Here is a 25886-nt window from a genome sequence, read left to right as displayed (position 1 = left end):
TTTCATTCAAACTAAATGAACTTGGTAAATGGACTTGTACACCGCTTTTCTAGTCTTCTGACTACTCAAAGCGCTTTAATACTAGATGACATCTCTCACCCATTAATACACTGATGACACAACCTAACATACACAGTGGCACCTAACCATGTGCACAGAATAAACAAGACAGGAGAAGATCCTGGCAACAAGTCAAAATAAAATATAAAAACATTTTGCATGGTTGGTGAGTGCCTCAAAAGTTTGCAAATAGTGTAGAAATTACTGAGAGCTTCGTGGCGGTCCCATCAAAAACGCCCCTGGATACTTCCGGATAAGTTAACGGTCATGTTTTGATGACGTCATAGAGATGCGCGGTTTTGTGAAATAAAGATGGACGCATACAGCGCCAATGACTAATATAAGTACTACGTGTTTCACTTGGACAATTAAATGTTAGTGGACACACACAAATACTACAGCCCCCATCTCGATTACAATTGTTCACTCCTCAGTGCGCAGTTTCGCCCACCAGCGGACCCCCTCCTCCCCCCTAACCCCGGCTGGTCCACCGTAACTTTTGACGTGCTTATTAACCGACGGACCTTCTTGCGGTCCGCGATGAAGGTTATTAATAGTATTGTAGCGATCAGAGCGGCGGATCGAGTTAGGCGGCGCTGGTAGGCGCATTGCATGATGGGACAATCTTTAGATGCATTTAAATCTCTATCTGTTATGTTAATGTTCTAGTGTTTAAGATTATGTGTGTTTTATAGGTTCTGGTATGTTGTGCTCAAATGTTACTGTTTAATGTTTTAATTAAATGTTTAATGTTTTGTTACAGTTTAATGTGTAGGAGTGTGGGCACCATGACCCAACTTAGTATGGCTGTGGGTGAAGTTCTTTGTTCAACGCCTTAATAAAGTGTCTATTTCCTGGGGTCTTGCGGTGTATGAAACACAGGAAGGGGGAGAAACGGCTCCAACGAGCCCAAGAGATGGAGGAGATGAGTGCTAAGGTAACGCCACACGACTCCCTGCTGTCTGACGAAGGGTAGATGTTAAGCAACCTTCGCTGGCCCTCGAGTACGACCCCCACCGGATGACCAGACAGACAAGGAGAAGAAGTACATTCTGGAGAAGATCCAGCAGGCCCCGCGGCAAGACGGGAACTCTGCTGAGGTGCGAAGGCTACAAGGGAACCAGGATTCAGAGGCCGAGGTTTCAGGGAAGCTTTCAGGGAAGCTTTCCGAGCTCAAGCTTTGCTCTCGCGAGGAAAGCGTAGGACCTGGCAAAGCCGGAGGGGGGGGCCAGCGAGGAGGGGGTGAAGGAGGGTAGAGTCCTGGTAGAGAAGGACGGTAAGTTTGATTTGGTGAGTCTGAAAGAGGTGGAGAGTCAAGGACTCCTGCCTCCTCTGGCGAGGGACCACTCGTCCCAACGCCATCACCAGCCCACCGTGAGCACCTCCCCCATCCAGCGAGGCATGGATCCCCCCCCGGGCCCCCAAACCTCCCGCTCAGCCCAGGAACAGGCCCAGCTCGGCCAGCCACAGCCAGAGAGGCAACCAGGGGAGAGGCAGCAAGCGGCGGGTGCAGTCGGCCTCGGGGACACCCTGCCAGGCCACCTACAGCCTGTCCCCGCAGCAGAAAGACCTGGTGCACAGGATCCACCAGAGGAAGGAGAAACTGGCCAGAGAGGTAAAAAGAAAAGAAATAAACTGATATAAAGATTAAGGAAGAGATTTGGGGGAGAATTCTGAACAGTCAAAGTAGCACATTCAACCTGACCCAGAAACATTCTCCCCCCATTGCTTCTCTGTGTTGGTCTAATCGCCGCTGGCCTCCGATGCCAGGAGGAGCAGCGCAAACGGGAAGAAGGGGAGCAGAAGAGGCAGGAAAATGAGCTGGCGTTTAAGGCGTGGCTGCTGAGGAAGAGAAAGCGGTTACAGGGGGAGAAACGGCTCCAACGAGCCCAAGAGATGGAGAAGATGAGTGCTAAGGTAATGCCACACGACTCCCTGCTGTCTGACGAAGGGTAGATGTTAAGCAACCTTTATACTATGAGGAGTCAGGGGCACGGCTGCTCGTTATCTTACATTTATGGTTTTAGTAAATAGTATCTTAGCAACATGTGCTCTCGAGTCCTTGAACAAGGGGGGGAGAGCTGGGAGGAGGGGTTCAGGGAACGGTGCCGGCCGCTAACGAGCACAGCTGAGGGGCATCAGCCTAATTGTCTCTCCTGTGCTTAAAACCAGTGAGCAGATCTGGAGGTGGGGGCTGTACCGGACGCTCAGGAGCGAACGTGGAATGAGCGAGCGACAACCTGAAACTTAAATAAAAGATTAAAACGTACAGAACTGCCTGGTGTCCGTTTGTCTCTCCTCTGGGAAACAGAGCAGAGGAACCACATCTGCTACAGAATATTAGCAATATTGTGTATTGTAATAAATGTAGTTATTGTCCACCATTGCTCGACACTCATGTAATTTCACTGCTATCTATTTATTTATCTATTCATTCATTTTGCAGTGACAATGCACACTGATCTACAGTTGTAAAGTGAGGCAGTTAAGGCAGCCAAAAAAAGAAATCTCAAAAGGAAATTAAATTAAAATTCAAGCGGACACAACGTAAATACACAGCAAAACAAAATAAAAGTGTACGACAGTAGACTCAATTGTTATTTTCAAATAAGCACATTGGTTTTGCTCTCAAAGCAGAAAGACGGCAGCGACTCGGAGGACTCCTTCCGCCTGTGGCTCCAGAGGAAGCAGGAGCAGCAGCAGAGAGAGCGGCAGCTGGCGGAGCTCAAGAGGATGGAGGAGGAAGATGGAGACCTCCTACGGAGCCGCGCCCAGTGTGAACGCGCCTTCAAAAGGTCAGTCCATTCTTACATTTGCATCACCTCACACGCGAAGCGCCGGTGTAGACGTGACCCCTGCCCCGCTCCGTCCTCAGGTGGCTGAAGCAGAAACGGGCGGAGAAGCGGGCGCAGCAGCGCGCGGCTCGGGAGCGCGCGCGCATGTTGGTGCTGGAGGAGCGACGCGCGCGACGCTTGAGGGATCTGCTTTGTTCCATCAATGAAACCAGGCCGTTCCGGTTCTCCGAGGCGCTGACCTTCCGCTTCTGAACGAGCGCTTCAGGGACACGAGCGTCTTTAAAAAAGACGAAAAACCCGCCGAACGGGGGCCCACGTGGTTCATTCGGTGTTTAGTTGTTGCTATGGTTTTGGTTGATCACGTGTCAAGTCGCATTCATAAAAAGTAACCGTTTACCTCAGTGTGATGAAAATGTATTGAGTGAAGCATTATTTTACTTTAGTTTAAATGGAGCCTCTTCAGAAAGAAGCACGGCTGTGCGGCCTGAATACACCAGCTGAAGCATTTGGTACCAGGAGGTAACATAACCAGGACAAAATGAATCAACTAAAAGTTACATAAAGGGTGATATGGAGAAAATCAAATATATACGTATTTTGACCTAAACCCCTCAATATCAATAATGCAATGATATTTGGTGGGTTTCATAAATAATCATCAGTAATAAGGATGTTATGAAGTAGGTAATGGCAAATAGATGACTTCACTGTCATCACTTTACTGTAATGCAGCTTTTCAGACCCTAAAAGACAACCCTAATGCCATGTTACATTTCCTTTGACTGGTACCGTATGAATACATTTAATAAAAAAAGTGCTAAATGTAGATGTGAAATTTCATGTTTTTAATAGGCACGTACACATACACTCTGGCATGTTACAGCATTTCAGAATTAAATATCAGTGAAACAAAAGTGGCCAACCTCATAACGTGACAGGATGACGTACTGGTTAACAGTTTTAATTAAACAAAAAACGTCTCTTTCCATCGGATTTACAGTGCAAGACTCTGCCTATCACCTGTATCATCAACACAAATATAAAGAAATAAAAGATAGATACAAATACGTATTCCTTGAAACAGGAATGATTGACCTCTTTTATGAAAAAAAGTTCCCCATATAAAATGCAGACAGTTACGACAGCAGCTGTCTATTATTAAAATTGCATAAATAAAAGTAACACATAAACAGCGTGTTCCCAGTATATTCTGCTCGCTGTGCCCAGTAAAGAGGGGAGGGATTCACTGCGCCAACAACAAAAAGGACAACTGGACCAAGTCGCCGACAGAAGACGAAGACTCAGGACAGAGTGCATGGTCATTAAATATTCACCATATTAGAACACTTCTCTTTCTTTAACTCGTTGTATGAGGGATATTTGGGTATCGGGTGCTCCGCTTACGCCAATAATAATAACATGTAAAACGTAGTATGTAACAGAACCCTTTGTGAATTATTTTTGAACTACTGACCACTGAAACTAAAGCGTCTTTAATAATTGCACTTTGTGTTTGGATGCGTTTCCCAGGACAACAAACAAGTACAACTCAAAGCAACAACAAAGAAATGTTAACTACCGTTCTTCTCTGGATCCTTCACAGTTGAGTGAGATTACAGCTATGATCAGTCTTACATGAATCAGGTACCACAAAGCAAAGTGAACTGGACTTTTAGGAGCCGTCCTTGGAGGGAAACACAGAACAAAAGCTAAACTCAAGTACTTGTGTGTAGAGAAACATTCAAAAAAACGCCACTGAGAGCACAAAAAGTGACAATATTATTAATCTGGCACTTCAAACACTACAAAAATAGAAAAGTTCTTATCCAAAAAGGTCGGTTCAATAAATAGTTAAAATATAGAAGGATTAGATTGAAGCGTATTGGACTGAAGGCGTTTTGCTTCAGCTTCTACAGTTCATCTTTGGGGTTGATGTTGAGGCCTCCGCCCCACGTGGACTCCGTGTCCAGCGCCTGGATCACCTCGTCTGCCTGCAGTCTCTCCTGGGAGAGAACAAGAAAGTCCAATCAGCGCCTCGCCAACCCACTCAAGGTGCAGTTCACATGAGACACTCAAAATTGTTTTGACAACCGAGGCGTGATTTTTGAAAGGTCAAAGGTCGCAGAGACGTTTCCTTTTGATCACCTAATTCTCATCGGCAACATCCTCGTGTCCAACTGGATGTTTGTTCCCAAAGCTGAGAGGGAGTTGACCCGCTTCATATTTGTGTAGTTTATTATTAAGCTTGTTGCTTAATGATTGCATTCCTGCTTCAAAAATGATTAAATCCATATGTGAAGCAGATCTTCCTGAACAAATAGTGTGGTTATCATGAACTTATTGTTTTGAAGTAACTAAGGTGGATGTCATCAGTGTTTGAAAGTAACATTTATTGTCAAATAAGATGAAGCTAGAACCAAAGTGATCATTATGGTAATAATTATAACGATTACAGTCCTTTTACTGAAACATTAATTTACCAGTTCTCTGAAGAGCGGGTCGAGGGTGAACCACAGAGCGACGGCACACCGCTGCCCGCTGGTGACGGCCTTCACGCCGTGTGGATTCTCCCCCCCGGATGAGAAACCCACCATCCGGCCGCATAAGGGCTTCACTGATGCCTGGAGGGGAAGGAGAGAGCCGTCGGTTTGAGTAAACTAACACGCCACCTGCAATGCGAGCAATACGTCCACCATCTCACCGTGACGGTTTTGGCATCCATTTCTGTGAATATGAACTCCCCTCCTTCAAAATCTCCATTTAGATATAACAGTGCACTGAAAGCAGAAGGGCAAAGGAGGGATCGTTTGTCTCTCGTCAGGTGCAACGTGCTCGGCCTGTCGTTGGCTCAGTCGCCGCCGAGCATCGTACCTGAAGTCTCTGTACGTGTACGCGGGAGGTTCCTTCCAGCACTCGTGGGCCTCGGGGTCCAGCAGACAGTTGTCGGCGTGGATCGGGTGGCTCAGGTCGTTCCTGTGATCTTGCTGGCCTGTACAGCCGGGACGCGAATGAATACGCATCAATACATCAGACCTCTCGAGTACTTCTCAGGGTCTTTCGCCACCCAAACCACCAGGATGATGTAGCAATCCTACTCTAATCATTACAGTATATCTAAGGACTTGGAGTCTCACCTGTGATGGCTGTCCGGCACACCAGGTGCGTGTAGGAGAAGTGCAGGGTGGAGTTGAGCAGGAAGTAAGACTCGATGACCCGTCTCGCTCGCTCGCTGATGTCGTAGAACAGGCGGGCGCTCCTCATCGGCACTCTGCCCTCGTATCCGAACTGCACCAAAAGCGCGAAACAAAAAGAAGACACAATCACACGTACAGTCAAACAAATAATCCGGGAAGATGCCCTGCAGGTATCACGGTTTATTGATTGTATATGACGGAGCTGCCAAAGTAATAATCATTTTGACTTTTTATGTTGGAATATGCCAGTATGGATGAGAAAAGGGAATCATTTGTCATAGCTTCAGCGGTGAGTGTACCTGCAGGGTTTTGAGTACAGTGGCCCCTTCAAACTTCTCATTGGGGGTGTGTGGCGACATCCTCCCTCTGTAGCCGTCTCCCGCAATGGTGACGGCCTGACAAAACAAGTCAAGTAATCTTTTAAAACCTACGATACAGCAACCGCTGCGTTACCGATGTTGCGTAGAGGTCCTACGTGAGCCAGGCGCCTGAGGTCTGAACACTCCTCCTCGGATATGACGTGATCCAGCAGCACCCGCTGGGTCCCGTTCAGGGCCGCAGAGTTCTGCACCAGCTGCACGTCTTCATACACCAAGGGGCCGCCTACACACACACACACACACACACACACACACACACACACACACACACACACACACACACACACACACACACACACACACACACACACACACACACACACACACACACACACACACACACACACACACACACACACACACACACACAGAGTATGCAACGTGTCATCTGAGAGAAGCTTTAACGGAGCACTAACAGCGTTTTCTTTTAGCAGAAAAAGGTTTACCTTCTTTGAGTTGCTGCTGAGCAGCAAAGGAGACGTTCTTCTTTTCTGCGATGGGAACGTACTCCATCCAGCCATCTGTCCCGGAGGGAATCCTGGGAGGATGGACAACAGAGAAGGCGTTGAGATATTTGGTAGCTAAAACTGAGACATGACACTTTATACCTAGAATTATGGGTTTATTTGGCCACTTGACGGAAGCAGAAATGGACCAAAAGTCAAACTTTTTTGGATTGTTTACACATCCAGCAGATATAAAGCCATCAGGAGATGTGGCTCCAACCACCTAATGAATGTCAGTCTAATCTTCATTCAGTATGAGAGCGGGGAAAGTTAACAATATCACAGCACGACAGCCTGGCAAGTGGAAATTAGCAAAAGATCTCAACGGAGTTGAGGGGATCATCAATGTAGGGTGAGAGTAGTAAAACATACAAGACTCTCACCTGTTGGAGTCCTCTCTTCCACCTGTGCTGCTCCAGTAATTCTGTAAGAGACACAAGCAAAATGCAAACATTATTTACTCTTAAAAAGTCTGGTGACTAAACACAAACAAGACGGATTTCCTAAATGCTGTTTACAAAGACTTGTGACAAAGTGGCCAGCAGGTGGCGCTGTGGGCTGAGAAGCCGGTTGTGGAGCGGCGGCGGCTGGTGCCAGACACCTGTTACCCTGCTTTGAGTCAGCCAGCAGCAGGAGCACCTTAATGCCTTTAATTACACAACCAGCACCACAATGTTCACTCACCCCTTCTGTAAATTCCACTCCCATGGTATCACTGCCAATCAGAAGGAGCTCCAGTTCCTGTTTGTGCCTCCTCAGGTACCAAGCAGCTTCCTGGGAACAGTTTTTGGAGTTGTTAAGGCCATTTTAAGGGAAAACTGGAGCAAAATGCATGATCTATTCTAACAAGATCATAAAATGTTCTACATGCACGCCGATGATTTAGCTGATTTTAAATAGCTGCATTGTTTAAGAATAAAAGTTTTCAGTGGTTTGTTACGTATTAAAACTCATTACGAGAACTTTTCCAAGCTCTTAAAGTGACAGCGTCTTCCCGTCGTCACCCTTTCAGCACAAATGAAAGGGAACCACAGCGAGTCCTTCCCTCGGATCGGTGCTTGGACTAATGGAGTGTGATGGCTGCCCTTTTTATAATACGCTGCTCGACGCGCCTCGGTTCACACAGTAACAGTTTGATGCTGCTTTTGGCCTTACATTACGGTGGCTTGTGTCCAGAAGTCAGAGTAAAATAACATAACAGCTGATATGTATGCCTTCTAAAATGACCATTTTCCATTAAATGTGGTTAATAAAGCACTACGACAAAAAAATATAGTCAGCGGGACACTTTAAGGCGGAAAGTTGAATATTATGAAACTGCATCCAGTAGCGTTTTTCCTGTTGTGGTTAAAAAAAACAGAAGCTCCTCTTCCAGAACCCTTTATACAAACAGCCCTCAAATGGTTTCAGAGAAATCTGTTGGCCCGCTGACAGGACTTTACTCCACCGCTCCTGAAAGCAGGAGTCTTTGGCAGCGAGGCAGGAATGACACGCCGATCCAGGGTACTGAAAATGAGCTCCCCCAGGCCACAGCGGGGGGGGGGGGGGGGGGGGGGGGATCCGTGGGCCGACGGCTGTACTGTAAGCTAATGAGACTGGAAATACTTGAGGGCTAGAAAAATGTATGGCATGAGTAGAAAAACATGAGCATGGACAGTAACACGACGGCTTCTCTTCATCCCACACGTGCACGCGCACACACACACACACACACACAGCTGGAGGCCTTGCTCGCAGTAATGAGTACCAGGCTTTTGCAGGAAAAGGAGGTTGTGTAATTGAGACTTGAACAAGGCGCTTACTGACTTTTCAAAGCAGCAGTGTTTTAGGGGGGGGGGGGGGGAGGGGGGGACTAATTCTCGATGCTCAAGTTGGCTGACGGGTACCCAGACTCCAGATTCAATTTTCTCCACTGGGCAGACCTCGTGCCTTTAATCAGCAGAGCGGCATGAATACCGGAGGGCGAGGAAATAATAAATAGTGCAGCCAGAGGAAGGGGTATGTTGTCGTGACTTCCAGCTGGATGAAGAATACGTACAAGTGAAAAGCAAACTTCAGGCGTCAGTGGCTGCCAAGCAGCAAACAGCAAGTCCGTCCAAGACCTACAGCAAACGGCCCGCTGCCCCTCATCTCCCTCTTTTCCTCTCCAGTCTCTTTCCCCAACTCCTGTGACTGAAGACGGCACTAACCGTAGCGATGTTTAAATTCCTCGAATAAATCCAAGAGAACAAGCCTGGGTTTCTAAAGGGAATGTAAGACACCTAAGAGGAGCAAAAGAAACCTTCCCTGGCAGGCACCATCACAAACTGGTCATCGGTCATCATCGATCAAGCACATCGGGGGTAGATGAGGTGCCTGCGTGGACCCCCGAAGGATACTAAGCGACGCCAGCAGAGCTCAGGGCTCACCCCGCTGCCATCTGGCAAGTGATAGAAAAGTATCTGCAGATCAGCTTCTTTCTCTTCTCTCCAAAAATGCGATCTACAACTCATCCTCCACACGGGGAGGTTGAGGTTGTTCTAGTCGCAGAATGAAAAAGGGACAATGTGTTGCATTACACTGCGGAAAATAACAAGAAATTGAACCATTTTAGTTGCGGCTCCTAAAATATTTTAGTTTTAAGCTGAAAATCCTTCTTTTCAAACATAAATTAAGTTTGTTTACCTTGCTTATGTCTTTAATTTTAATAATATGAGCCTGTCTTTTTTTGTAGTTTCTTTTTAGTTCTGTATGACATTGCCGTCCATCCCGTTATCTCCTGCATCTTTCACGCTCAGCCTCCACACCACCTGATAGGGACGCACAGCTCACCTCTCTTGGCTTGGCATCATGTCCCAGTATCTCTCTGTAGTAATCCACGTTGTCCGTCATGGACTCCTCTCCCTGGTGGAACAACAGGTAGGTCAGGGAGCACCGCAGCGCCTCCTCCAGATTGTCCTCTGCAGAGGGAGTCACAAAGCATTGAAGGCGTTGTCTCATGCGTGCTATGGTTCGGTTTATTCAAACCATAAACAGTCCTATTGTGGTCTGACATTCCCAACCTATTGCACAAAATGGAGCAAAAGCCGCAGTCGGTTTGACACGATGGGAAAATGACACGACTGAGCCTCCCGAGAGGATGTCGGTGATGAAGTGAGACAAACGTAGAGCGGGACCAGACTCACTTTTCATTTATCCCGCAACACAGATGGACAAAAGAGGGCGGAAAACCACTTACACACACACACACGCACACACACACACGGCTTGAGTCGAGGCAGCATATCTGCTGAGCTCGGGTCATACAGAAAAAAACGTCAGCACGTCTTAAAGTACCAACATTACTGATCAGTGGTACTTGGAATAAGAAGTTTACATAATGCTCTCTTTAAAACATGGAAGATATTGCAAAAAAAATCTAATGATAGATTTGAAAACTTGGCACAAATGAGAAGTAGTCTTGTATTTCATATATCGAATGCCTTGATTTTGAAGTGGGTAACAGACTAGTAATTAAACAAGTACTTATTTAGTATAAGTACATTGATTTTTCTATAGTTTAGAGAGTACGGCATGTAAGGAAATTCAACCGAAAGTTATATACGGTGAGACAGAATGCAAAAATATGACATGGATATGGCTGAAACTTGGCATCAACAGAAAATATAATTGTCTTTGATTTCAGAAAAAAACAAAAAGTAAACAATGTAACTTAAAAAACAGAAGCAGGTTTGGAATTTCATAAACAGTGGAATAACAGACTCACTGAGAGGCTTCCACAGACCGACAAACGCAGACGGGACGACGGACAGACTGAAACACACACCCGAAATCAAAGCCTGCTCGCCGAGTATTTAAACAGATCCAAATACCCACTTTGCCCGTTTAGAGTCACATGATCACAGGTCGTTAGGCCTAATCCGGTGATCAGCGCACTGTCCCTCACGGGCTTTCTCTGAATCAGACTGGACACGCCAATTTAAAAAGATAATTTCTTTTCTCGTGAAACAATGACAAACTCTAAGGCTCGGCCAGCGGTCGCCTGCGGGGTTTATCCACCTTCTTTGTTCAGAATTACACAAAGCAAAACAGTACCAGAAAACCGGTTAGACATTAAGGTCCACCGAATGGTCTGGATGGGGATTACGTTCCATGAAGAACCCACCGTGGAAGTAGGCAAACTGAAGGTAGTCGTAGTGCTGAGGCAGGTAGTTCTCCATCGGCGAGAGGCGGCCAGGCCGGGTGGCGAGGTCTCGAACGCACTCGTGTTCACAGTGCAGCACCTGAGTGAAGTGATCTGAAAAAAAACACACAAAAAAACAGATCAGCTTTCATACCATCAGCTTCACTCTGAGAGATTTAGACTCTTCTTACATGATGCGTTTGGCTTGATATTTCATTTAGTTTTGATTCAGGCTGAGGTGAGGACACAGCTTTACAGAAAACAGCACAACGGAGCAATAATAAGAAAACAACAGCTCTTATGAATAATGACAATTCGATATCTGGAATCATTGTCATAAGATTTCTCCAACAACCCTGGGATTATTTTTTCCATGGAAACCTGATTTAAATGACTCGAAAACATGAAGGGAGAAAGCAGGAAGAAAGATCCTTCCTCCAGGATGGACACACATGCAGTGTTGGCCTGATAATTCCATTTCATGGGGCGAATAACTAACCAAACAATCCACGTTTTAATCAAACATTTATTCTACAGTCACCACTGGGCTTATTCAGTTCTAGAACTCGGTGGTCTGCTGCAAATGAAACGCACCGCTGCACTGCGGTTACTGTTCCAGCTTTGTCCGAGGCCAAAGCCATCCACTCCGCTGAGATCATCGCCTGGATATCAGCTCAGGGTTTAAGGACCACTTAAAATACAGCTGAAAATATTGAGTTGTAAACTAATGGAAGATGATCACAAACTCATTTGATGTCATTGTGATAAAGACACCTGTTAAGCATTAAATCCATATTTCGATGAAATATCTTTATCTGGGTGGGCGTCGTTAAGTCTTCCTACTCTGAAACTAATAATAACTTTGTATGAAGCAGCTATTGGAAGTGTCTCCTCGTGCATCAGTTGTGTGGTTTTAGTGAATGGTCTGTTATTTGTGGGGGAAGCACCCTGGAGCGGGTTCAACTTGAGAAGCTGTATAGAAATCAAATGCAGCATGTCAAACATCACGTTATTCCCTCACGCTGTGACATCGATCGACAAAATGTCCTTTTCCCTTTTTCTGTCCACCACCTGAGGAACAATAGCTTTTACAGGGCTTTACATATCATTTCCTTATGTCGAGCCCCAAGAGAGGAAGCATCCGAGTGGATGAAAGCGTGTTTGTGTGGGTTTCTGTGAGCGTGATTGTACAGTGAGGTCACTGGAGCAGCTGCAGGGCTACTTGCCTCACTCGGAAAGCAGAGTTGTGGTCGATCTCGATCTCATTGAGAGTTACAGAGGGGCGGAAAAACAAAATGTTTCACGCCAGATCCATGTAAGACTGTAAAGCGGTTTCTTTTTCCATAAGAAAAATGAAATCATTACATGGGGTCAAGTCATTCAATGAAATACTTATTTTATTAATTACTATTCATATAACGGATTATATTACCGTAGAAACATGCATCCGTTATCATAGTCATGGACTCTACTCGTTAAAACTGAAGTGTCTCCGATGTGACGCCCAGATGAACACCAGACCAACGTATAGCTTCTCTGTTGTGTTTAGGCCACAGAGCAGCAGCAGAGAAAGAGGAGACAGCTTTGGACACTGGGAGAGCTGCAGTTTCTGAGTCATTTCCCTCTGCTGTGCAGGCAGACACGGGCTCCGCTCCATTTCCCAGGGTTATAAAGTTGCTTTAAATAAATAAAACAGTAAACAATCAGTGGTGTCCTTTGGAGAAGTGCAGCTGGTTTGTCCGTGTGTTGGTAGGACTCAAATATCTTAATTTAAACTTCTGAACAGTGATTACTTAATAATGATTTGTGCAAATCTTAGATATTAACAAAGTAGTTTCATGAACTTGAAACAGAGCATCAAGTTAAACTATTCAAATAATCCACATTTGAATATTATCATTGGATTTCAACACAATAACGTTCCATGTTCCTTTAAGGGAAAAGGCCAACAAAAAGCCTCCAGGTTTGCACAAAGAAGAAACACTTAAAGTCTGACTTGGTGACTCGGGGGGATTCTGAGTGCATCCGGATCGCTGTTCTGTCTCCGCTTCGGGCTTCTTTTCTGGACTTTCAAAGATGATAACAGAGCTCGTCCCTCAAATCCCAGGACCGGAACTGAACACAGTCCAACTTAGAGAGTATCAGTCAGCACTTTGGCACTAACTGGGCCTTGGACCGATCATCTTTTGAGTTATTTCTTATTTTTCATCATTTGATTTATTTCTAAGGGACCGTCGACAATTATTCAACACGCCGATTTGGTTTCAGACATGTTATCTATTGATTGATTCTAATAACAAGATTGTTATTCAAATACTCCCAAGTCAATGAATTGATTTGGGCAGTCAGTCAGATCATCCGTCTCCGGTCTCCGAGTCTTCACCCCACATCTTAACATCATTAGTAGGGTTTAGAGACTAGAGGGTCTGCGATGTGGTCTCGCCTGTTTAAAGTAACGGCAATGTTCAGATAACGTTTCGAAGCCATACATCTTAACATGTGGAATGTGTGCTAAACTCAAAAGAGCTGGATGCAGTTTTCCATCCAATGCAATAAACCCTGGACTTCAGCGCTGTGGTAAAACGTACAGCAAAGAAAAACTGAAGGAAGTCCACAATCTTGCAACATAACGTGTGGGGTCTCATTTCTTAAACAGTAGGATCCACTCCAATGTTTGCAGAGGAGGAAATGCAGGCACGCCAACAAATATTCAGAATTATAAAACCCTTGTACATCGGTACTTATGACCAATGGGGCTTCACTCTGGATGCCGGCAACTACCGAGAGGAAAAATACTCATTTCTTCTATTTCCAGATTCCCAACACATCCCGAGTTTCACCGTAGTATTTATGTTCACAGCAATCAGACGGATGACTCCCAATATGAAAGGTTCAACCGGTGAACGCAATGTTTTTAATTTACGTTATCAGGACTGACAATGATGATGCGTGGAAATATTTACAAATAGTTATTTGCTGCTGTATAAATGATCCGAAGGTTCTATAGAGGCTCTTTAAACACAGCTGCTTTTTTCACGGCCGTGAATGTAACACAAACAGGGGGTGAAGATTTTAAGCCAGAACCGGAACAGGAATGTCATGGTTCTTACTACAAACTAGCAGGATAAATAGTTCCTCTAATTAGGCCAATGTTGAAGAATAAATCAAGCTTGTTTCCCCAACAAGTCCTGTCCAAAATGCAAAGAGTTTATGCCTGGATTGAATCAAATATATACACCACTCATTTTTTTCCCACCACTGTGCAGCTCATGGACTTTTTGTTGTGATGCCTGAGCATGAACGCAGAAACGGTGCGCGTCTGCAGCCGTGCGTTGGCGTGAGCTCTCACCTGATATGATTTCGTAGAGGCTGTAACGGTAGCGGAGGTGGTCGTGGCCATCGAACCTCTGCGGCCACTGACACAAGGCCCGGCACTCCGAGTCGGCTTTATAGTACTCCGTCAAAGCCTCCTCAAACAGGGCAATGGCTCCTTTGTGGTCTCCTTCATCGTACAAACCCACCGCCGCGGCGAAGGAACGCTGTGAGGAGAGTTGGGGATAATGGGAAGAGCAATTATGGCCCACGGTGTTCAGCAAAGCTCTGTATGATATGATGTGCTGGTGTAATGAGGTATTTATCTTTGGCTGTTTTATATAAGCAAAATGTCATTGTCCCTCCGGCACACATGCGGTTTCCTGCAAGAGTAATGGACTTTTGTTTGGAATAAACAGAAGAGACGCTGGGTGTGTTGACCCCTAAAACTTTCCCAAAGGATTCCCAGCGTCACTTCCCTTGGAATATATGACAGTTAAAGGGCGATGCACACAATAATAATGTTTAGTTGAGGTGCAGTTGGTATGAATGACATATTCAAGTAGTGTGTGTAACTTCTTCTGGAAGGATCTGAGGGAACTGGTAGCAGTTTGACTTAAAGAGAAAAGAAAGAAGAGAGAAGTGAGACCGTAAAAGAATGAGAGCAAAAAGTACTTTTTTCTTTGCTTTCGGAAATACATGAAGTTGACATTTGGCCTCATTGGAGAAAAAAAATGACATTGTGTCACATTATTCTAAAAAGTTACTGTCTCCACATACAAACAGGCATGTCACAATTTCCCGACTCACCTGGTGGGGCCGAGCTTCTCGGTCCACAAAGTGCTCCTCCTGAACACCCGGCTGGTCTTTGTACTGCTCCAGGTTCTGACCCATCTCTACGTGTTCCGGGTTGGCCTGGAAATAAGTGTGAGCCGCCGCCGCCGCCTGGTCAGGCTGCTTCAGCTAAAGAGACAAAGACAGAAGTAGCGATTGTATGAATGAAAAACATCAACAGACGTGTGGAGGCTGTTGTGGAATATTTCAATAAGCTGGGTAGAAGAGAATGATTTGTCTAATAAAAACGGAGTCTTGATGAATGATCAAAGTTGCAGAAAGTCCATTTATTGCTTGCAAGCAGGAGGTCAACTACACAGGCACGTATCACGGTGCTCTGTGGAGATGGCATCTCCGAGCAGTGAAAATGCTGAGTTCATATACACACACATGAAGGTCATTTCTGGTGGTATGCAGACACGAGAGCTACTGAAGCCTGAAACTTTAAACCACCTGTGAGATAACACAATTGAAAAGTTATAAATCAAGCAGGAAACAAATCAAGGCAAAGATGGGAGTAACAGGGTTCCTTTGAACGAGCATTCGGGTGAAGGCCAGTTTGACTGTCCTCCTTCACACAGCTGCAAAAGACAACTTTTGGGCCTCCCTTTTCTTCTCACATTGCTTCATTACAGACAATAATCAATATTTTAGCATAAGATTATGTTATAACATATTTTACCATTACAAGGCACAAACGCAGCCATCAAGTTGAAGTTTAAGCTGAAATAGGTCATGTCAGGTCAAATGAGGGAGTTTGTACCTGCACGAAGAAGAGGTTCACTAAGTATTTGTATAAGCAAATCCCCAAATAGGAAAGAGTGATTCAAATTTAAACAGACCGCTCGCCAAAACACAAGAGTGCACTCAAACACTAAATTCATTTTTGGCAAGCCATCCGGAATCCACAGATCCAGATTTCAGATACAGTGCAGTAAAAAAAGATGGAAAAAAGGGTGAAAGACAGCAGCTGCAATAGATCAGCAGGTTGAGTGATAAATAAACCAAGCACATTAAAAACAACTTCCTTATACAATATCCCTTCACTGCACAGGTCCATGAAGTCAGCATAGAGAACTTAACGTACCTCCTGATCCTCGCTTCGCTTCAATAATGCTATTTCTTAACTGAACAGAACACAACGCGAGTGAAGCTGGAGGCGAAAGAAGGACGACGTGCTGAGGAAATAAAAGAAGATTTGGGAAGGTGATAATAGGAACAGTGATAATATCTATATCTAAAAGACACCCGACTGGTTTTCTTTAACTCCACCGTGCTGCCAACAGGTGCAAATGTAACAGCAGCAACATTTCACAGTTGAGACGGTCAGTCTGGTACGACTGCCATAAACACACCTGTCAAGAGAGAGCTTCTCAACACACTCTGTTTGGCCTCTTCAGCACGGATTTGTGTTTGCCAAGAATGACATTGTTCCAATGAAATTCTCTCACTCTTGTGAGAAAAACATTGAGTCTCTTTAATGTTGAAGCAGAGGAGGCAGCAGAGAAAAGCCCAGCTGGACATGTTCCCAATAAAAAAGGCAAAAGGTGGTGTTGAATGCATACCATGTCAGATCATTTGGCTGAAGCCAGTAAGTGAGTGGTTTTAAAGTCTATTCATGGTTTTGAGTAGTTTTATAAAAACACAGTATATAGCATACTGAATATGTTCAGATAGAAACTACCATTACAGTTGTCACAGATGTCCATCAAAATGGATTTCTTTCATGAATTGAAGTGTTTTATAAGATCACAATGACCTTTGACCACGAGCATAATATCAATGAAAAATAGTTGCACCTACATTAAAAATCTTGTTTTTCTGAAATATACAGCTTTGAACCACAATCCAGTAGAAACAACCTGCACATTGATGAAAAAACCAAAGCGCGGCAATCCTTGAGCACTCATTGAATTGTGGAATGCATTAATCTCTGGTGAAATCAGTGTTATCGTGTGTCCCCCCGAGGTCATTCAGCGGGAACGTCCTCGTCAAAGAAACTATTGTCGACTTTGATAATCACTTGCGATCACGTTTAGTCCAGACTAGTCTGCGGGCGGGGGGGGGGGCTCCACCTCCTCCTCTGGCCCCGGCTGCCCTCACTCAGCCCCCTCGGGGACAAACTGGCTCGGGCGAGTTTAATGGAGGACGAATGGAAACCCTCCACAGCAAAAAACAGCTGCGGTTGGCGACAACAACATCTCTGGGCCTGGGCAAGCCTTGAACGTTTCAGAGACTCACTGGACTTCTCCTGTTCCATCAGTGAGGGTTTTCACAGTCCCTTTATCAACGAAAATATCAAATTGGGACATGAAAACACATTCAATTTCCATTTTCACAAGCTCCAAAAAAAACATCCTGCCCAGAAGGTATCTGGAACAGTTAAGCATGTGGAGAAAAACATACCAAATCTAATCCAGAAGAAAAGCACAACCATATTTTCAACAACACCCCGAATCCACACATAAAAGTGGTCGCTATGTATTTAAAACGTAGAGGATTCAAATCGTCAAAAACGCCAAAACACCCCAAGCTGGGAGATCCTGAATCAAAAACACGTGGTCATCTATCACCCACGTTGAATGGTTGAAACACCCCCCTGGGGGGGACGAGGAACCAGTAAATCACTTGTTTGAAGCGACCTTGCCAGGATTGTGACCAGTGTCATGGGAAGGAGAGCAGCGGCGTGTTGCTAAATCAAAAATGTCCCGTCCGTGCTGCATGGGCCACACAGCAGGAAAACGGATGCTGGGGGAACCTCAGCCGTTGTTCAGCTTCTCTCCATAGGAGTGAAACAGGGAGGTCACTTGGCTACAAACACGGGCACCGAGAGAAATGTTTGCACCACATGAGTACACCCCCCCTCACCCCCCCCCGCGTCACATACATTTCAAAGGAGCACCTGCAGACGTGAATAACTACCACTCAGTCTGAGCCCTCCTCACTAAACAGCGGCCCCGCTTCAGAGCCGCGCTGCCGCCTCGCCCTGCGCCCGCCGACGTGCTCTTGATGTGGGCACCGGAGGGGGCGGGGAGGGGGGGCACAGGCAACCCGCCATCTGCATGCTTTTCGCATGTGGGCCTCCTGCCTGATGATTCCCCGGTATGTAAATAAGCTCGGGCTGGCGCCAGAGATGCGGGCGTGAAGATGTGGCGAAAAGGCACGCATCCCCCGGCTCCACAGACGCGGAACCAGCGGATAGACAAGACGTTTCAAAGAGTTCCTGAGAGGTTAAGGATCTCTTGTGAAGATGATAGAGGTCAGTGTTCAGGTTAACACCGGACACGATTACAGCGGCAATAAATCAGAAGAGAAGTGAGGATGTCAAGGTCAAAGAGAGTGTCGTTCCCGGCCTCTGTGTGCAAGGCTCGGGGTCTCAGTCGGGCCTCGGTGGAGCCTCTTGTGTGTGTTATTGATGATGCGAATGCGTGTATTGAAATGTAACTAAGTTTCCTTACAACAAGAAGATAAACAATTCAGAGACGTCTGGGTTCAAACGAATCAACGTCAACACAGCTTCAGCGAAAGCGTTGCGCAATGCAACGTCACCTGACTATTCAACGCACTGGCCAATCAAATGCACACGGACGCACGAGCCGTGCATGAGTTGACCTCATGCTCACACCACAGAGGACAACGTCAGAGTTTTAAAACACATTGATTACTCAAATTAGACTTCCTAGCCATTTTCAATCTGAACTTCACTTCATTGCTAATCGGCCTTCATCTCACAGCTGCGTTTGAGTGAATCTGCAATACAGTTTGGCCTCCGTTTGCATTGAACGCATTCCAGCAAAAACATCTGCGAGCGGGACGAGCGCATCCTTGTACGGCTGATAAGGCCAGTCAAGTGATAGAGGTGGTTTTGAAGGAAAGGAATGGAAAGAAAAATAAAGCTGGTAATCAAATGACATTAAAGTGGAATTTAGATTGGTATTGAGAATAACCGCCTACTACTAAAATTACATCTTTTCTACACAGCTGGGCCCCAAGCCTCCCAGCCTCCTGTCTGAGCAGTTTGGGTTCTAACAGGACAAATATTTACTCCAATCTAAGCACAGTTGTCATTTCCCTTATGACACCAACAGAAAGGTTTACCATCACTAAACATTTAGCAGTTTAGACACAAGGTTGGGGGGGAACTTTAGGAAAATAAAGCTTATTACAATTGTTTGTCGGGCTGGAGGTTCGTTAGAGGAGCTGGGAATCATTACTCAATACTTTCAGCAGAGTCTGCAGCACAGACAGTTAAGTGCTGAAGGTTTTATTAAATTTCTTGTTCGGCTGCATGTGTTTGGACACAATTTTAAGCTTGAGTAGTTTGTCGGTTCATGATGGTATCCATTAGAGTAGCCAGGATTAAAATAATACGACCAAAACAAGTCAACATGGTGAGGGTTTTTCGCTCTTTACGATGATTTACAGAAGCATAGATTACAGAAAATAATTTGGATTTGAGCATCTGGTTGGAAAGAAGATCGAGAACATTTCACAATACTTAAAAACCACTTGCAGAGGAAGGCCCCCCCAAAGCCCCGTGACTCGATCAAACAGAAATTGCCAAAGATTGATCCAGCAGCTACGCTGAAGGGAAAGTATTGGCACCAATATCTGGCATTAGAAAAATGCAGGAATGTGCTTAACGTCTTATTACCCCCCCCCCCCCCCCCCACGAGACCCACTCCTCACCTCCTTCCACTCTGGATCGTTTCGAAAAGGCACACAGCGAGAACTCTGTTTTTTTTTTAGTTCATACTGAAAGATCCCCTTTTGTAAGACAATACATCTACTCCCCCCCCCCCCCCCCCCCTATCCAATCAGACGAAGGTTTGACGGGATCAAGACACCGTTATGGTGGACCCCAGTACGTGGGCGCCTGAACACCGACCTCCGGGGGCCTCGTTACGTATGCGTGACACTAATTAGACATGAAAACATCCCCATTACAAAAGAACCTCTCCGTTATGCACCCTTTGGCCTTTCGTCTCATTAACGCGGCGGCTTCGATGGACAAAGGGCCTGCGCATGGCCTACTGTCCACACAGGCCACATAACGCCCTCAGCTTGCACACCGCGAGGCGCGAACCGGTGGCTTGTGATCTCGGCTAAACGAACCAGACAAGGGTTTGTTTTTTTCTTCCACGGCTAAATCAGACCTGTAAGTCAGACCTGTGCCCTGCCAGTGGGGAAAGCACATTACACGTTAAGCACATGCTGTGGAAAAAATAAATAATAAGGAGCGTTGTTTTTTTTCTCCTCTGAGTGATGTCATGGGGAAACGTTGTTCACCTCTCGGTCACACCACCCCTCTTCCTCTCATCTCGGCTCAGCACAGTGGGCTCTTTCTGCCACCCGGGGGCCGCGCTCCTCCTATAGGGTCATGCCTAAGGAATGCCTGAAAAAAAAAAAAGCCTCACCGCCGCCGCTAGAAAAGCCTCTTTCATTAACCCCGTGACACACGCTGCTTCGCCGGGCCTCCATCAGTCTTAAAGAAAACGAGGCAGAGACCGCTCATCAAAAAGGGAAAGCGACGGCTGAAGAATCCCAATGGCGCTTTGCTTTGTAAATGGACTGTACTTTAACACTTCATGTCACCCATTCACCCATTCACACACACACACACACACAGAGTGCCACCTGCCCAACAGTAACCAACGGGAGCTGGTAGGGATGTTGGGGTTAAGTGTCTTTCCCAAGGACACATGGACGTGCGGGTCAGCCGGGTCGCAGTGTGGAACGTTATTAAAACCCTGTTCATGTCTGTATGAAGCAACTTGAACTGTGGTTGGTGCACCTGCAGATGTCTCTGCCCTGTGGCTGATGTCACTTTGTTGTAAAGGGACACAACCGAGTCCATCTCCGCTGATCGGCCGCGTTAAGCTTTTTTTCTTTTTTGGTCCAAGCTATCCTGGAGCAACCAGACACCACGTAGGCTACTGTATGCTCAGCCGACCATCGCCACGTCTCCCCGCGTCTGATCTCGCTTCCTGGGCGGTTCCAGCACAAGGCCGCTTTTGTGTGGGAAATTTCAAAAAAGAGAAGGTGTTCATTTTCTTTTTAAGTGGCGCAGAGAGGCTGGAAAATCACCCATAATGTCTCTCTCTCCTCCCCAGCCGCCCCCACATGCTCTCCTCCCGACATCGTTCTCACGTAGCCTCCTGCCCGAAATACAGTAAGACACACACACACACACACTCTTTATCCTCAGAGACGTTCTAAAAACAGCCGCTCGCGCCCACCGACCTTAAGTCTTTTTTTTTACTCTACAATCCTTTGATCTCACGCTCCACCAGTTTCCACTCGAATAAAGGTGCCTTTTTCAAGACTGGAAAAAACACTCGCTGGTGCGATAAATGCGAAACAGTTGTGTTTTGTTTCTCTAACTTAGTCTTTGGTAAAGGACGTGGGAGTGTATCAAAAGGTGTGTACATACTGGAACTGGAGCCCACACATGGGACGCCACGGATACTAGTGGGCTTTTCATCGGAAACCTCCACTTTTCAGCAATACTCTTAAAAGGAATAGTTTGCCACTTTAAGAAAAAGATTTTCTAACTGAGCGTTACCTTGGTTTGGACGTGTCTCCCCCCCCTGTGTGTAAAGTTTTAAAGTTAAGTTGTGACTTGCCTGTGTTCCTGCCACAAGCTGCACACGAATAGACAAAACAAACGTCCCAAACGACACCCGTTTATACAAGTGCAGCAAAACTCAAGCAAGAAAGCAAACAAGAATATTTACCAAAATGTCAAACTTTTCCCTTCACACGTTTGTCTCTAAAGGTCAACACAATCTCAGAGGCGGGAACATGAGCCCGAACCAATTCAGAGGTTTCGTAGACCTTCAGAGGGGATAATTCCCCATTCCAGAGAAACATTACGAGGAAAGGCCCATTTGAGAGACACATTTACAAGCACGGCGCTCAAAGGTCAAAAGGTCGCCCTCTCACATAATACTGAAAACATGGCGAGCATCACCTTGCGTTACATCTAAAGCAGCATTTAGTTCAAACACAAACAGCGCCTTGAGGAAAGAACAAAGGTGGGGGGGGGGGGGGGGGAGGATCCGTGCGTATTTGTGTGTGTGTGTGACAGTGACGCAGTGTGCCCAAGGCCAGACAATGCCTGCATTCATCCAGCAGCTCGACTCTCGCCCCGCCTGGACCCCGCAGGCCCCAGAAAAATATAAAATATATTTGTTCATGTTGAAATCAATCTTGTGTTGAAGCAATGAGGAACTTTTAAAAAAGACAAAAGGCCGTTACACAACGCCCGAAAACACCGCGTTCTTAGCTAAGAGACTGGAGCGCTTCAGAGAACCAATGAATGATGCAAAAATCAACCAGACACAAACCAGATCAATTTGTCAAACTGTCACACGGGAGTTATACGTGTGGAAACCATAGCAAGCCATTAAACTGAAAGTAAGCACATTCTCTTAAGACATAAAAGACTGCCGAGGGAGATTTTACCCCAAGATTAGAGCATGACAGGTTCAAGTGCCCTCAAGGTGTATTTCCTGATTTATCCTCCCTCCTCTGATGAGGTAATGGATAAACATGTTTCTGGGAGGCTAAATCAAAACAATGACAGAACGGTCCTGTCCAAAAAAAAAAAAAAAAAAGGCAGCCCATCAATCAAACCGTTAACCTCCGCCGGCACACTTCAGTCGGTTGTGTGGAAAAAGGTCAAGGAATGGCCAAGAAAGAAAGAAAGCAACGTCAGCCCTGCTTGGGTTTAAAGGATTACCTAAAGGAGACAAGAATGTGCCTCCTTCAGTCTCTTCCTTAAGCCCGTGGCGGTATGCGCGCTGAGACTAAGCGACCCGGATAACAGACAGACAGGGAGTCCTCTCAGCATCAGAGGGCCAGATCAAGTGTTTGTAGTGAGAAAACGGTCCTGAAACCGGCTGCCTTGTCATCAAAACAAACCCTCTTTCACTGAATAGATAAAGGCGGCGTGGAGATCACAGAAAGTGTCTCTCCCTTTCGCTGCCTCCTGGAGCGACACGGTTTAAAGTTCCCCTGCAGCGGTCTCTGCTACAACAACCCTGTAACAACAGTGTCAGCTCCCTGCGGGGTTGAAAAGACAGATGTTATGGGGCGGAGGCGCTTAACTGCTAAACTTGCTAAGAAGATGCAAAAAATGCAGACTCAGGTCGGTTGTGTGAACACCGAGCAGGAGGCCAAAGACTCAGGGGATAGAAGTTGTGTGACTTTTGGCTGCAGCGGTAGGATCCAGAATTGTTGTTTCCTCGTGTTTTGCGGTCCCTCCTCTTCCTCCCAGTAAAATGAAGGACACCCGTTGCTGAACAAATCGGTTTGGGCTGCTGGTCCTTGGCATCGTTTCACTGATACGTGAGGCTTCATCCCCCAGCTGGGGAGATTTAGGTGGTTTTCATCACAGAGCAAATCCAACAGCTTATTTAAGACTAGCCTCTGGCTCCTTTCCATTAAAGACAACCACCACCCCCCCTCCCAGAAAAAACAAAAACAAAACCATTAAAGCCATGAAATATAAGCTGCAAAATGACTGCGTAGTAAATTCAGCAAGGCTGAAAACCATGAGAAGTAAGGACATGGTGTTGATTGTACTATTATTTAAACCGGTCATTCTTGACCTCTTTGGAAACCCAACCAACAACCAAGAGAATCGATTTCCAGTCCAAAGACATTCGCAACAAACACGTGAACAAGAGCCCACACACTTTTACACTGGGTGATTTCACCTTAAAAAGTGACCGCAACGATAGCTTGGATTTACTGCAAGCGCATTTTAACGGTCAAACTTCTGCACATAATGAGACGATACAGAAAGCAAACACTTTTCCAGTTGGAGTGGAGCAAAAGCTGACAAGACCGTGTTCCAGACGTTTCCTCAGCCCCGTCATCACTTCCCTCTGGGCTGCTTGTTTTCCAACGCGCCGCCTCGTTTCATACCGAATTTGACACAGACTCGCTGCGGGTCGGGAGCACGCGCGCGCGCGCACACACACACACACACACACACACACACACACACACACGCGTGAGAGAGAGAAAACCCAAACGTGTGAATTTGTTTGAGTGTGTGAGAGGCCACGTCTGTCCTTGGGTCGTTTCTGCATTGACTTTTATTGACTTCATTTTAAACCTATTTAGTTTTTATGTACTTTCACAGGTTTCCCTCCAGCTCTTTTCCTGCATAACATCCAATCCCTTTTATTTTTATTCAGACCACGGTAAACTTCTTTTCAGAACAACCACCGATGGTGGTGCTTTGTGGGTAAATCTCTTCAAAGGCCTCAAACAATGATTTACACAACGTGTTGCTGCTGTCACATTACACAGATCTAGGTTTCTTGACACACAGCAGGAGGACTTGAATTTGGCCCAAATCAACTCACTCTCCCTCGCACACTTCAGATCACATGATATTGATTACCGTATTTCTGAGGTCCAGTAAGGATCTTGGGACCTACGCAAGTCATGCCAGTGCGCGTGCATTATTCTCCACGCCATACATATGTGAACGGAGGAACGCCCCGACTCAAAAAATATCAAAACGATCCGTTGGTGCTAGAAATGTAATTTGCTCGGTTTTACGCACTCAACCTCTTCTGGTCCCGTGTTCTCCCTCCTGTGCGGTGACTTTGATGCGACTCGCTGGGAGCGACGGAGGTCGGGGGTCAACAGGGCGCCAGGCTGAAGGCTTAGTGGGGAGACGTCCAGGGGAGCAGCACGCCCCCCATTCTCAAGCAGCAGAAGAGTCCAATCAGTGACCATCACTCTGACCAAAGCCTTTCAATTAGAAATGGGTTTTTTCTTGTCTAAATATCTGAAGAACTACTGCATGCTGGGACATTTTGAGCAGATTATCATGGGGCCCAGAGTTAGAGTCCTAATGACGTCGGGGATTCCCTGACTTTGGATGTTTGAATGTTTATATGCTAACAAGCTAAACTAAGAAAATGTTGTGCATTGTCATTGAGACCCTGTTGTAATAATTGGGCTTGCATTTACCTCTCAAGTACAGCCTCAGGTTCTTTTACTACTTTGCGTCCCCACTAGTTTGTCCACTACAAACAAAATTGAGGCACATTTGACACTGGTCTAAAAGTCTTTGAGCTTCACAGTAATAAGAAAGAGGAGCCTGGATCGACTGTGGAAAACCTTCTTGAATTTCCCTCATTCTGTGGTTTATTCTTTGAACGTTGGAAATCTGGATGCAAAGGAGAAGCTTCACCAGCCCCAGTGAGGTAAAAGGGTGAGTATTAGGTACAGTGGCACAGCCCAGTATGGCCTTGCTTCATTTAAGAGACTTTGGGCTGATAAAAGGGCCGGCTGGGACGGCTTGACTGCAGCGTGTAATCAAGGCCGCGGTTTTCTTGCAGCAGGCGGCTTGGATCCTGCTTGTAATTTCAGGTCGCGCTGCGGACTCGTCTTTGGTGCTGGTGCAACCTTTCGAGTCGTCGGCCAAACACATGGAAATGTGAAAGTTACGAAATCAGAAGACACTGCAATCAAAAAACAATTAATTCCAAAGCCATGCTAATCCCTTTCAATCTATAAATTGAAAGCAATAATATGCGTTTTCCCTTGGGATGTTAAATATGGCTCCAGCAGGGATTTCCATCCCTCACTATTGAGAGCTGCTCCCACTTTACTTC

General features: G+C 45.9%; 2 protein-coding genes across 2 annotated transcripts in view; one reads left to right on the top strand and one right to left on the bottom strand.

Moving 5' to 3' along the window:
- The first annotated feature begins 976 nt into the window (after positions 1-976).
- On the top strand, positions 977-3534 carry LOC134132182 (coiled-coil domain-containing protein 181-like). The gene is given in 7 exon segments (XM_062563500.1): positions 977-989; positions 1045-1279; positions 1281-1467; positions 1469-1675; positions 1831-1977; positions 2698-2855; positions 2936-3534. Coding segments are annotated over 7 exon segments (1119 nt in total). The 3' UTR covers positions 3108-3534.
- A 145-nt stretch (positions 3535-3679) lies between these two features.
- Positions 3680-25886, bottom strand: part of p3h2 (prolyl 3-hydroxylase 2) — a 36584-nt gene continuing 14377 nt past the window's right edge. Inside the window, exons 2-15 of the mRNA XM_062563444.1 lie at positions 15220-15372; positions 14447-14636; positions 11080-11211; positions 9747-9874; positions 7620-7709; positions 7319-7359; positions 6876-6967; positions 6525-6652; positions 6349-6444; positions 5990-6140; positions 5727-5844; positions 5557-5632; positions 5336-5476; positions 3680-4858 (exon numbers count right to left, since the gene is read on the bottom strand). Coding sequence (XP_062419428.1) covers positions 4766-4858; positions 5336-5476; positions 5557-5632; positions 5727-5844; positions 5990-6140; positions 6349-6444; positions 6525-6652; positions 6876-6967; positions 7319-7359; positions 7620-7709; positions 9747-9874; positions 11080-11211; positions 14447-14636; positions 15220-15372 — 1629 coding nt within the window. The 3' untranslated portion in view covers positions 3680-4765. The remainder of the gene's footprint in view (positions 4859-5335; positions 5477-5556; positions 5633-5726; positions 5845-5989; positions 6141-6348; positions 6445-6524; positions 6653-6875; positions 6968-7318; positions 7360-7619; positions 7710-9746; positions 9875-11079; positions 11212-14446; positions 14637-15219; positions 15373-25886) is intronic.

This window comes from Pungitius pungitius, chromosome 7 (genome assembly GCF_949316345.1).
Source record: "Pungitius pungitius chromosome 7, fPunPun2.1, whole genome shotgun sequence".
Lineage (NCBI taxonomy): Eukaryota > Metazoa > Chordata > Actinopteri > Perciformes > Gasterosteidae > Pungitius > Pungitius pungitius.
This window is presented reverse-complemented; position numbering and strand designations above follow the sequence as displayed.